The following is a 14464-nucleotide window of genomic DNA, read 5'->3' as shown; positions in this document are numbered from 1 at the left end:
AAGAAGCAGCTCAAGCACCAATTCTTTTATAATGCTTTTCCTCACACTCTCGTAGAGAACTGGTCTTCTCTTGCTCTCTTCCCTCCCTCACAATGTGCCACAGGTATGCTGTTCTTTCACAGCATTAATAATATTTCTTTTTCTTAGTTTTGTATATAGCTGTCTTCATCTCTAAAATGTAAATTTCAAGTAGAGGTCACCTTACTTCCATATTCAAATATAAAATACCACTTAATAAATGTTAAATAAATAATAAAGATATCACTTAAAAGCAACAAGTTATTTCTAAGTTTTCTCAGCATCTCTTCTAAGCTGCAGATAAGCACTTGTAAAATCCCACTGGACATCTCCACATATATGTCCTACAAGTACCTCAAGTTAACAATGTCCGTAACAAAACTCATTATTGTTCCCTGAAAGTTACTGTTTTTTAAAAAATATTTATTTAGGGGCGCCTGGGTGGCGCAGTCGGTTGAGCGTCCGACTTCAGCCAGGTCACGATCTCGCGGTCCGTGAGTTCGAGCCCCGCGTCAGGCTCTGGGCTGATGGCTCGGAGCCTGGAGCCTGTTTCCGATTCTGTGTCTCCCTCTCTCTCTGCCCCTCCCCCGTTCATGCTCTGTCTCTCTCTGTCCCAAAAATAAATAAAAAACGTTGAAAAAAAAAAATTTAAAAAAAAAAATAAAAAATATTTATTTATTTATTCGTGTGGGGGTGGGAGGAGGGACAGAGACAGAGGGACAGAGAATCCCAAGCAGACTCCACGCTGTCGGTACACAGCTTGATGTGGGGCTTGAATTCATGACCTGTGAGATCAGGACCTGAACTGAGATGAAGAGTCGAACGCTTAACTGACTGAGCCACCCAGGAGCCCCAAAAGTTACCCATAACTGAATTTCCTAGGCTGACCAATGATCTACCCTCTTACTCAAATTAAAAATTCCCCTCCCTACTTTGATCTCTCCTTCAGTCTAACCTTCCTAGTCATCACTTATCTTTATAAAAATATCTCAGATGCCACTTCCCTACTTAAAAAATGCATTCTATGGCTTATTCTGTTAATAAAATAACTTCAGACAATTTGGCAAAACTTCACAATCTGGCAACACCTATCTTTCCAGCCTCATCTCTTACAAATTCTCCCATGGACATTAATGTTAGGCTTCATATAAATGTATAAAGAAATGTAAGTAGGTGGGCAATAGCAAACCATGTCTAATAAATATGTTTCTTGGTTCCCGAAGCAAAAAGAGAAAGCAAAACCCAATTGTCTTGTCATGTTTAAAGGTGTTGCAGGATATTAGCATTAATCTATGGAACTCACACATGTACACAGACCCATACATATCAGGAGAATAGGGAAAATGGATGGGTGTCAAGGGAGCAATGGCAAGCTATTATCTGGGATTCAAGAAAGACACACAACGTACCGGGGGAATAAAAACAATCTATACAGGTGTTTTTGATTTGGGAAGTTCCTAGCATGTACCAGGTACTCAAAAAAATATTTGCTGAGGAGGGTCTGGGTGGCTCAGTCAGTTATGAGTCCGACTTCAGGTCATGATTTGTGAGTTTGATACCCGCTTCAGGCTCTGTGCTGAAAGCTCAGAGCCAGAAGCCTGCTTCAGATTCTTTGTCTCCCTCTGTCTCTGCCCCTCCCCTGCTCACACTCTCTCTCTCTCAAAAATAAATAAGCATAAGCAAAATTAAAAAAAAAAAGAATTGGAAATATTAAAAAGAATTGTTGATTGAATGATGGAACGTACAGGGTAGAAATGTTTAATTGGATCTCACCATGAAATGTCCTAAGATGATCCATTTCTTTTTCTCCTGGATAAGGGACATAAGCCTTCTCATCATGTGAAAGGTATCTCCCTCATTATCAATTAATAAACTGATATTCTGGTTTACACAGTAGTCTCTTCTTCATGGATTTGAATGACCCTGAGTCAATGCATAAAATGAATCTTGTGAATCTAAAACGCTAAGGACAAGCTCTTGGGCAATGGTATATTGCCTGATAGAATACAAAACTGTAGGGTTTCATAGCTGTCAGCCAGACTCTGCCAGCGTCACTTCAGCTGCTGACAGGAATAACTGCCAGATCTCTGCCTCTGCAGATATGCTAAAACCCAATTCCTCTCTCACTGTCTTCAGGAGGATTCTTTAAAAAAAAAAAAAAAAAAAAAAAATTATTTTTTTAACATTTATTCATTTTAGAGAGAGCACGAGTAGGGGAGGTGCAGAGAGAGAGAGACACACACAGAATCTGAACCATGCTCCAGGGTCTGAGCTGTCAGCACAGAGCCTGACATGGGGCTGAACTCACGAGCCGTGAGATCATGACCTGAGCTGAAGTCGGATGCTTAACCGACTGAGCCACCCAGGTGCCCACCTTCAGGAAGATTCTATGACACCCGCCTGCCCAGCCTGATTTACTCTCATCTTTATCCAACTATAGTAGTTATCATGTGATATTGTAATGATCTGACTGCTTCCCTTCTAGCCTATTACTTTTTGAAGGCTGGCATCATCATCATGTGCTTTGCTCATAATAAGTATAGGTTCACTGAGTGAATTTTTTTTTAAATTTTTTTTAATGTTTATTTATTTTTGAGAGAGAGAGGGACAGAGTGTGAGCAGAAGGGCAGAGAGAGAGGGAGACACAGAATCCAAAGCAGGCTCCAGGCTCTGAGCTGTCAGTACAGGGCCCAACAGGGGCTCAAACTCACAAACTGAGAGATCATGACCTGAGCTGAAGTTGGACGCTTACCCTACTGGGCCACCCAGGCGCCCCTGAGTGAATTCTTTTTTTAAAATTTTTATTTATTTTTAATTTTGAGAGAGAGAGCACATGTGCAGTTGTGCATGAGCGGGGCAGGGGGACAGGCACAGAGGGAAAGAGAGAGAGAATCTTAAGCAGGCTCGATGTCCAGATGAAGCTCAGTGAAGGCCTTGATCTCATGACCATGAGAACATGACCTGAGTCGAAATCAAGGGTCGGATGATCAACTGACTGAGCCACCCAAGTGCCCCAGTCAATTCTTAATCCTGATTTGTAATACCTCCAACTAATTCCATTATATAAAAAGTTAAAAAAATTAACTTTTATATTAATTTGAAAATAAACAGTTGTCATAAAACACTTCAGGGGATGAGAAATTATTGCAAAGCAGATATATTTACTTGTTAAATGCAGGAATTGCTATTAGGAAGGCTAATTCAAACCCATTCTGTTTCTAGGCACATACCCTGTTCCTGATGTCACTCATTCCAATCTAAGGGTTAATTTCCTCATCTGCAAAATGGAATTACTAACACCAATTTCATAGCATTTCTGTAGGATTAATATTTATAAAAATCTCAGTTAAAATAGTTATAGACATGGCATTTAATATAAGTAAATCTACAGAGCCACATAATACCAAGAAATTAACTTATCTTATCATCCAATGGAAGATTCCAGGGAAGTAAGAAACTTCCTCTCACTACAGTTTATACATTTCTTCCCTTAAAGTACAGAAAAGCTAGTTGGTCTACCCCAGGATAAAGGGGAATGGCTGTAGGAGAAGGACTTAAATGTGACCCCTGTTTACCCTGTTTATCTTAACTTAAAACAGTCCGTTAGAAATATGGAACCTCTGATTCACCATTGCAAAAACCTTGTGATGTCCAAAAGGGTGTTGGTTAGAGGTGTAATGTTAAACAGGAGAGCTATAGCATTGAAAACTTACTTAATGAAGACTCTAAGTAATATGACCATATTATCTTTTGAATGCTATTAGAACATATAGTATAGCTTTCTAAGATTCCTCTTACGTTCTTCTGGTTTCATTTCAGTTATTTTTTGTAGCCAATTCTTCCATGTTTGGCAGTCACAAGGCTCATGTGCTTCACCAAGGCACTCCCTGAAGAGGAAAACATAGAAAAGGCAATTAAATATTCTTTATCAACATCAAGGCAAAAGAACAGGTGAAAAGTGTTCTTCCAATTAAAAAAACATTTTTTTAAAGTTTATTTATTTTTGAGAGAGACGGACAGCGAATGGGGGAGGGGCAGAGACAGAGAGAGAGAGAATCCCAAGCAGGCTCTTGTCTGCAGTGGCATCACAGAGCCCAATGCCAGGCTCAATCTCATGAACCATGAAATCATGATCTGAGCTGAAACCAAGAGTTGGATACTTAACTGACTGAGCCACTCAGGTGCCCCAGTGCTCTTCCAATTTTAAAGCTGAGAAAACTGAAGCACAGTGACTAGTGAGAAATGAAGTATTTCAATAGAGGAAGTGAAAATATGATTCTAGAGCTTGATACTGCCAGGTCAATTTTTTTTTAAAGCAGCACATTCATTTACACATTTTTAAAAGTTCCAAATAGATTACCTAACATTTATAATTTAGTTTTGCATGCTATAAGTTATGAGCTATAAAATATTTTTATCAGTTAGGTTCTGTCCTCACTAATACTACTCAAAGTTTGTTCCCTGGGATAGCAGCATTGCCACTGCTCAGGAGCTTGTTAAACATGCAGAAGAGCAGGCCCATAAGACCTACTGATTTAAATCTACATTTTATCAAATTACCACGTGACCTGTCTGCATTTTGAAGTTTGAAAAGTACTGTTTTACATTACATTTTTGTTACTTTGACCTTGGAATCCCCAAGTAACAGCTAGGGCAATTTAATTTACCATTGAGTTTGCTGAATCCCAATTTTCTGTTTAACTGGAATTTGGCAAATTTTGATTTAAATAATTAAGAACATCAATTTATCATTTGTCACTTGATTTTACATTCTTTCTATAGCTATATAAAAAATCCAACAGGCTTAAGGGGGAGCCTGGGTGGCTCAATCGGTTGAGTGTCTGACTGTTATGATCTCAACAGTCATGGGATCGAGCCCTGTGCTGATGGCTCAGAGCCTGCTTGGCAGACTCTCTCTTCCTCTCTCTGCCTCTCCCTCACCTCCTCTCACAATAAATAAATAAACATAAAAAAAAAAAAAAAGGCTTAAGGCCTTTAAAAATTACTTATTTTAATTCAATACAATGGTATATTTTGTAGTACAAAAGAAATTTTACAGTAAATAACAAAATATCATTTTGAAAGGAGAAAAACCCAATCTGTAGGTGCCATCATCATCATCATCATCATGTGTTATTTTAAACAAAGATCTTATTTGCAAAGTTTAAGTCTTAAGAAGACACACCTGTTGATGCAGGTAGAGTCTTACCAACTATGAAGAACATTTTACTATATTAAGAATGTTTTGGGGCACTTGGGTGACTCGGTTAAGCGTCTGACTTCAGCTCAGGTCATGATCTCACAGTTTGTGGGTTCGAACCATGCACAGGGTTCTGTGCTGACAGCTCTGCTAAATTTCAGTATCTCCCTCTCTCTCTGCTCCTCCCCTGCTCACTCCATCTCAAAATAAATAAACAACCACATAAATAAATAAATAAACAAACAAAAAAACAAAAAAACAAATAAATAAATTGAATGAATGAATGAATGAATGAATGAATGTTTCAATTCTCCTTCAAGCCCATTAGAGTAACTACTATTAAAAAAATAAATGCTAACTAGTGTTGGGAAGGATGTGGAGAAACTGGAACCCTTATGCAGTGCTGGTAAGAATCTAAAATGATGCAGTTGCTATGGAAAACAGTTTGATGGTTCCTCAAAATTTAAAACACAGAATTATTACATGATCCATCAATTATACTCCTAGATATATACCTAAAAGAATTGAAAGTTTCACAATGACTAAAATTTTCTCACCAATGTTTACAACAGCATTACTCGCAAAAGCCAGAATATGGTTTACAACCCATATGTCCATTAACAGATGAACAGATAAACAAAATGTGGTGTATATACACACAATGGAATTATTAGTTGGCCATAAAAAGGAATGAAATTCTGATACACACTCAACATGGATGAAACTTGAAACATTATGCTAAGTGAAATAAGTCACACACAAAAAGATAAATATTGTATGATACCACTTACATTAAATATTCAGAAAAAGGAATTCACATACAGTAGAATGGTGGTTAACAGTGGCTATGGGGCAAGGGAAGATGGGGAGTTATTGTTTAATGGTTAGAGTTTCTGTTTGGTATGAGGTTAAAAATTCTATAAATGGATAGGAAACGGTTGAACAACATTAGGAATGTACTTAAAACCACTGAATTATATACTTAAAAATGCTTTGAAGGGAAAAAAAAAGCATCAATTATCTTGAAAGAGTAATTTAGTTTGCTTAAGTTCCTGATATTACTGGGGTGCCTGGGTCACTCAGTTGGTGGAGCATCTGATTCTGGATTTCAGCTGAGGTTATGATCTCAAGGTCCTGGGATTGAGTCTTGAGTCGGACTCCGAGCTGAACATGGAGACTGCTAAAGATTTATTTTCTTTCTTTTTCTTTCTTTCTCTTTCTTTCTTTCTTTCTCTCTCTCTTTCTCTCTTTCTCTCTCTCTCTCTCTCTCTCTCTCTCTCTCTCTCTCCCCACCCTGCCCCCCTGGTCCTCTGCCCCACTTGTGTGCTCTCTTTAAATTAAAAAAAAAAAAAAAAAAAGTGTTAAAAAAAATTCCTGACATTACTGAATCTGGCATTTGGGAAATATTTTCCGTAAGTGTGGTTTTATAAAGTTTCTTAGGAATTTAGTGGTGACTTAACAGTCATTCAAAAAATATTGGGTTGATTAAAAATGGAAGTAAAAAAAATGCAAGTAGACGTATTATATATTACATTCACTTTAGTACATATTAAAATCAACTCTGCTTTCCAGAAATATAAGGGATATCTGTGATAACTGTTAATTTTAATTTGGCACATATACTAGCATACACTAGAGTAAAAAATATGCCACAGATCTAGGAACAGTGTTTCCATATGGTGCTTAGGAATACATGCAGGAATAGAGTGTCTAGATTTGTTATGACTTATTAAAAAACAATTTAGGTGTAAAATAGACTTCTATATCTGCAGTATCTAAATGAAGCCAATGAAATAAATTATTTCTGTTAACTTTAAAGTTTTTTCCCCATGAAGATTAAACAACACATTGAATATTTTTCCCCTACTAGAATCAATACCAGTATGACTGGCTCTGGTGTCAGAACATTTTCTGACAGAACCAGGAAAATAATCATGAGGGGTGCGAGGGGAAAACCCAATGTTTACAAATGGAATCTGAAAAAATAAATGCTATTTCTTCAAAAGGCCATAATTGCTTATTGGTGTGCTTGGTTCTCTAAGGTGCTGCATTAGACAGCAATACAAATGTTCTTTTCCAGAACCTCACTGGAGGATATAGACCTGCTGCTTCCTCAGGTGCTAGCTCAATCAGCAGGATCACTCTGAATGTTATAACTAGGCGGCACAGTTTCCAGAGCAATGCTAAGAGTGGGTATATAAATAGGAGAGGCTTATAAATAATAAATAAGTTAGAGCAAGGACTGTAAATTAAAAAGGGAGTTATTTTAAAACTAAGGCATTTGCGAAAATAAGCCCAAACTACTTTAAAGTATAGTAATAACAATGTTACCAGACATTACATGGTTGAAAATCTGAACTATGCCATGTGTAGGGAAAGGGTTATTCTGAGAGAAGTAATAAAGAGACTGGAATATTCTGCAAACACTGGAAAGTTAAATATCTGAAGAAAGTTTCAACCAAGACACCAATAACTGGTGACAAGTTTTCTGACAGACCTAGCACCTGCTGTTGAGACTGTACCTCAAAATGTCACTAAAAACAAGTGAATTGGAAGAGGAATTTTGTTATATAGTTAAATGAGATGTAGACACACCAATAGAGTGAGTTCACTAAGGGGAAAAACTGCTTCGTTATAAAGGAAAAAGAGGTTATCTAATATAAAATCCTTAACCCTGTCCAAATATGATAGTTAACTAATATCAAGAGATCAAGGAATGGTTCTTTCCTTGAAAATTTGTCAATATGCACAACCGTTGGCAGGAATATACAGTGACTCCAAAGGATTCTGGAAAAGTAAAGACCTTCTACTAAAGTTTCATCATCTGATGGAAGAAATTTCTATCAAGAAGTTGACAATTTCAGTTCACTGCCATTTTAGAACTATATTAATGATGAATCCTGATTAAGTAGAAATCCTCATTTTATGATTTTCTTCCTTTAGTTAACTTTCTCCCTTAATTAACAAATCAACAAAAAATAATAATTTAAAAAAACTAGAATTTGGGGGGCACCTGGGTGGCTCAGTTGGTTAAGCATCTAACTCTTGGTTTCGGCTCAGGTCATGATCTCACAGTTGAGGAATCTGAACCCCAAGCTGGGCTCTGTGCTGAAAGCACGGAGCCTGCTTGGGATTCTCTCTCTCCCTCTTTCTTTGCCCCTCCCCCATCCTCTTGGAAAAAAAAAAAGCTAGTAGTTTTGAGTATACCAGGCAATGTTGTAATACCTTACATATACTGACTCATTTAATCCACATAACAACTCTTTCAAATTGGTACTATTATCCCCATTTTTAAAAATTTCTTTCTTTCCTTCTTCTTCTTTTTTTATAATTTTTTAATATATATTTTTGAGAGAGAGACCAAACATGCACATAAGTGGAGGTGGGGCAGAGAGTGAGAGAGAGAGTGAGAGAGAGAGAGAGAGAGAGAGAGAGAGAGAGAGAATCTGAAGCAGGCTCTGCACTATCGGTGCAAAGTACGACATGGGGCTTGAACTCACAAACTCAGTGATCATGACCCGAGTCGAAGTCAGATGCTCAACTAACTGAGCCACCCAGGTGCCCCTATTATCCCTATTTAATATTTATTTATTTTTGAGAGAGAGAGAGACAGGCGTGAGTGGGGGAGGGCAGAGAGCGAGACACAGAATATGAAGCAGGTTCCAGGCTCTGAGCTGTCCGCATAGAGACTGATGTGTGGCTCGAACTCAAGAACCATGAGATCATGACCTGAGCTGAAGTCGGACACTTAACCAACTGAGCCAGCCAGGTGCCCCCGTATCATCCTATTTAAAATGCACAGAGAGGAGGTTCCGGAAGATGGCGGCGTAGGAGGACGCGGGGCTCACAACGCGTCCTGCCGATCACTTAGATTCCACCTACACCTGCCTAAAGAACCCAGAAAACTGCCAGAGGATTAGCAGAAGGGAGTCTCCGGAGTCAAGCGCAGACTAGAGGCCCACGGAAGAGGGTAGGAAGGGCGGCGAGGCGGTGCGCGCTCCACGGACTGGCGGGAGGGAGCCGGGGCGGAGGGGCGGCTCGCCGGCCAAGCAGAGCCCCCGAGTTGGGCTGGCAAAAGCGGAGGGGCCGGACGGACTGTGTTCCGACAGCAAGCGCGACTTAGCGTCTGGGAGGTCATAAGTTAACAGCTCTGCGCGGAAAGCGGGAAGACTGGAGGACAAAGGGAGGGAGAGCTGCTGAGCCCCCGGACGGCAGAGCTCAGCTTGGCGGGGAACAAAGGCGCCAGCGCCATCTCCCCCGCCCATCCCCCAGCCAAAATCCCAAAGGGAACCAGTTCCTGCCAGGGAACTTGCTCGCTCCGCGAAAACACCCAACTCTGTGCTTCTGCGGAGCCAAACCTCCGGCAGCGGATCTGACTCCCTCCCGCTGCCACAGGGCTCCTCCTGGAGTGGATCACCTAAGGAGAAGCGAGCTAAGCCTGCCCCTCCACCCCCCGTGCACCTTGCCTACCCACCCCAGCTAATACGCCAGATCCCCAGCAACACAAGCCTGGCAGTGTGCAAGTAGCCCAGACGGGACACGCCACCCCACAGTGAATCCCGCCCCTAGGAGAGGGGAAGAGAAGGCACACACCAGTCTGACTGTGGCCCCAGCAGTGGGCTGGGGGCAGACATCCGGTCGGACTGCGGCCCCGCCCACTAACTCCAGTTATACACCACAGCACAGGGGAAGTGCACTGCAGGTCCTCACCACGCAAGGGACTCTCCAAAATGACCAAACGGAAGAATTCCCCTCAGAAGAATCTCCAGGAAATAACAACAGCTAATGAACTGATCAAAAAGGATTTAAATAATATAACAGAAAGTGAATTTAGAATAATAGTCATAAAATTAATCGCTGGGCTTGAAAACAGTATACAGGACAGCAGAGAATCTCTTGCCACAAAGATCGAGGGACTAAGGAACAGTCACGAGGAGTTGAAAAACGCTTTAAACGAAATGCAAAACAAAATGGAATCCACGATGGCTCGGCTTGAAGAGGCAGAGGAGAGAATAGGTGAACTAGAAGATAAAGTTATGGAGAAAGAGGAAGCTGAAAGAAAGAGAGATAAAAAAATCCAGGAGTATGAGGGGAAAATTAGAGAACTAAGTGATACACTAAAAAAAAATAATATACGCATAATTGGTATCCCAGAGGAGGAAGAGAGAGGGAAAGGTGCTGAAGGGGTACTTGAACAAATTATAGCTGAGAACTTCCCTGAACTGGGGAAGGAAAAAGGCATTGAAATCCAAGAGGCACAGAGAACTCCCTTCAGACGTAACTTGAATCGATCTTCTGCACGACATATCATAGTGAAACTGGCAAAATACAAGGATAAAGAGAAAATTCTGAAAGCAGCAAGGGATAAACGTGCCCTCACTTATAAAGGGAGACCTATAAGACTCGTGACTGATCTCTCCTTTGAAACTTGGCAGGCCAGAAAGGCTTGGCACGATATCTACAGTGTGCTAAACAGAAAAAATATGCAGCCGAGAATCCTTTATCCAGCAAGTCTGTCATTTAGAATAGAAGGAGAGATAAAGGTCTTCCCAAACAAACAAAAACTGAAGGAATTTGTCACCACGAAACCAGCCCTACAAGAGATCCTAAGGGGGATCCTGTGAGACAAAGTACCAGAGACATCACTACAAGCATAAAACATACAGACATCACAATGACTCTAAACCCATATCTTTCTATAATAACACTGAATGTAAATGGATTAAATGCGCCAACTAAAAGACATAGGGTATCAGAATGGATAAAAAAACAAGACCCATCTATTTGCTGTCTACAAGAGACTCATTTTAGATCTGAGGACACCTTTAGATTGAGAGTGAGGGGATGGAGAACTATTTATCATGCTCCTGGAAGCCAAAAGAAAGCTGGAGTAGCCATACTTATATCAGACAAACTAGACTTTAAATTAAAGGCTGTAACAAGAGATGAAGAAGGGCATTATATAATAATCACAGGGTCTATCCACCAGGAAGAGCTAACTATTATAAATGTCTATGCGCCAAATACCCGAGCCCCCAGATATATAAAACAATTACTCATAAACATAAGCAACCTTATTGATAAGAATGTGGTCATTGCAGGGGACTTTAACACCCCACTTACAGAAATGGATAGATCATCTAGACACACAGTCAATAAAGAAACAAGGGCCCTGAATGATACATTGGATCAGATGGACTTGACAGATATATTTAGAACTCTGCATCCCAAAGCAACAGAATATACTTTCTTCTCGAGTGCACATGGAACATTCTCCAAGATAGATCATATACTGGGTCACAAAACAGCCCTTCATAAGTTTACAAGAATTGAAATTATACCATGCATACTTTCAGACCACAATGCTATGAAGCTTGAAATCAACCACAGGAAAAAGTCTGGAAAACCTCCAAAAGCATGGAGGTTAAAGAACACCCTACTAACGAATGAGTGGGTCAACCAGGCAATTAGAGAAGAAATTAAAATATACATGGAAACAAACGAAAATGAAAATACAACAATCCAAACGCTTTGGGATGCAGCGAAGGCAGTCCTGAGAGGAAAATACATTGCAATCCAGGCCTATCTCAAGAAACAAGAAAAATCCCAAATACAAAATCTAACAGCACACCTAAAGGAAATAGAAGCAGAACAGCAAAGGCAGCCTAAACCCAGCAGAAGAAGAGAAATAATAAAGATCAGAGCAGAAATAAACAATATAGAATCTAAAAAAACTGTAGAGCAGATCAACGAAACCAAGAGTTGGTTTTTTGAAAAAATAAACAAAATTGACAAACCTCTAGCCAGGCTTCTCAAAAAGAAAAGGGAGATGACCCAAATAGATAAAATCATGAATGAAAATGGAATGATTACAACCAATCCCTCAGAGATACAAACAATTATCAGGGAATACTATGAAAAATTATATGCCAGCAAATTGGACAACCTGGAAGAAATGGACAAATTTCTAAACACCCACACTCTTCCAAAACTCAATCAGGAGGAAATAGAAAGCTTGAACAGACCCATAACCAGCGAAGAAATTGAATCGGTTATCAAAAATCTCCCAACAAATAAGAGTCCAGGACCAGATGGCTTCCCAGGGGAGTTCTACCAGACATTTAAAGCAGAGATAATACCTATCCTTCTCAAGCTATTCCAAGAAATAGAAAGGGAAGGAAAACTTCCAGACTCATTCTATGAAGCCAGTATTACTTTGATTCCTAAACCAGACAGAGACCCAGTAAAAAAAGAGAACTACAGGCCAATATCCCTGATGAATATGGATGCAAAAATTCTTAATAAGATACTAGCAAATCGAATTCAACAGCATATAAAAAGAATTATTCACCATGATCAAGTGGGATTCATTCCTGGGATGCAGGGCTGGTTCAACATTCGCAAATCGATCAACGTGATACATCACATTAACAAAAAAAAAAGAGAAGAACCATATGATCCTGTCAATCGATGCAGAAAAGGCCTTTGACAAAATCCAGCACCCTTTCTTAATAAAAACCCTTGAGAAAGTCGGGATAGAAGGAACATACTTAAAGATCATAAAGGCCATTTATGAAAAGCCCACAGCTAACATCATCCTCAACGGGGAAAAACTGAGAGCTTTTTCCCTGAGATCAGGAACACGACAGGGATGCCCACTGTCACCGCTGTTGTTTAATATAGTGCTGGAAGTTCTAGCATCAGCAATCAGACAACAAAAGGAAATCAAAGGCATCAAAATTGGCAAAGACGAAGTCAAGCTTTCGCTTTTTGCAGATGACATGATATTATACATGGAAAATCCGATAGACTCCACCAAAAGTCTGCTAGAACTGATACATGAATTCAGCAAAGTTGCAGGATACAAAATCAATGTGCAGAAATCAGTTGCATTCTTATACACTAACAATGAAGCAACAGAAAGACAAATGAAGAAACTGATCCCATTCACAATTGCACCAAGAAGCATAAAATACCTAGGAATAAATCTAACCAAAGACGTAAAAGATCTGTATGCTGAAAACTATAGAAAGCTTATGCAGGTAATTGAAGAAGATATAAAGAAATGGAAAGACATTCCCTGCTCATGGATTGGAAGAATAAATATTGTCAAAATGTCAATACTACCCAAAGCTATCTACACATTCAATGCAATCCCAATCAAAATTGCACCAGCATTCTTGTCGAAACTAGAACAAGCAATCCTAAAATTCATATGGAACCACAAAAGGCCCCGAATAGCCAAAGTAATTTTGAAGAAGAAGACCAAAGCAGGAGGCATCACAATCCCAGACTTTAGCCTCTACTACAAAGCTGTCATCATCAAGTCAGCATGGTATTGGCATAAAAACAGACGCATAGACCAATGGAATAGAATAGAAACCCCAGAACTAGACCCACAAACGTATGGCCAACTCATCTTTGACAAAGCAGGAAAGAACATCCAATGGAAAAAAGACAGTCTCTTTAACAAATGGTGCTGGGAGAACTGGACAGCAACATGCAGAAGGTTGAAACTAGACCACTTTCTCACACCATTCACAAAAATAAACTCAAAATGGATAAAGGACCTGAATGTGAGACAGGAAACCATCAAAACCTTAGAGGAGAAAGCAGGAAAAGACCTCTCTGACCTCAGCCGTAGCAATCTCTTACTTGGCACATCCCCAAAGGCAAGGGAATTAAAAGCAAAAGTGAATTACTGGGACCTTATGAAGATAAAAAGCTTCTGCACAGCAAAGGAAACAACCAACAAAACTAAAAGGCAACCAACGGAATGGGAAAAGATATTTGCAAATGACACATCGGACAAAGGGCTAGTATCCAAAATCTATAAAGAGCTCATCAAACTCCACACCCGAAAAACAAATAACCCAGTGAAGAAATGGGCAGAAAACATGAATAGACACTTCTCTAAAGAAGACATCCGATGGCCAACAGGCACATGAAAAGATGTTCAACGTCGCTCCTTATCAGGGAAATACAAATCAAAACCACACTCAGATATCACCTCACGCCAGTCAGAGTGGCCAAAATGAAGAAATCAGGAGACTATAGATGCTGGAGAGGATGTGGAGAAACAGGAACCCTCTTGCACTGTTGGTGGGAATGCAAATTGGTGCAGCCGCTCTGGAAAGCAGTGTGGAGGTTCCTCAGAAAATTAAAAATAGACCTACCCTATGACCCAGCAATAGCACTGCTAGGAATTTATCCAAGGGATACAGGAGTACTGATGCATAGGGGCAC

The 14464-nt window shown here is 39.8% G+C and overlaps 1 protein-coding gene across 3 annotated transcripts in view; it reads right to left on the bottom strand.

Moving 5' to 3' along the window:
* The window catches only part of ANKIB1 (ankyrin repeat and IBR domain containing 1), a 148202-nt gene that overhangs the window by 23859 nt on the left and 109879 nt on the right, over positions 1-14464 (bottom strand). For all 3 annotated transcript variants that reach the window (XM_049641444.1, XM_049641443.1, XM_049641445.1), the window contains one exon: positions 3817-3905. In XM_049641444.1, coding sequence (XP_049497401.1) covers positions 3817-3905 — 89 coding nt within the window. The remainder of the gene's footprint in view (positions 1-3816; positions 3906-14464) is intronic.

This window comes from Panthera uncia, chromosome A2, assembly GCF_023721935.1.
Source record: "Panthera uncia isolate 11264 chromosome A2, Puncia_PCG_1.0, whole genome shotgun sequence".
NCBI classification, from domain to species: domain Eukaryota; kingdom Metazoa; phylum Chordata; class Mammalia; order Carnivora; family Felidae; genus Panthera; species Panthera uncia.
Note: the sequence above shows the minus strand (reverse complement) of the source record. Positions and strands in the feature narration are given on the sequence as shown.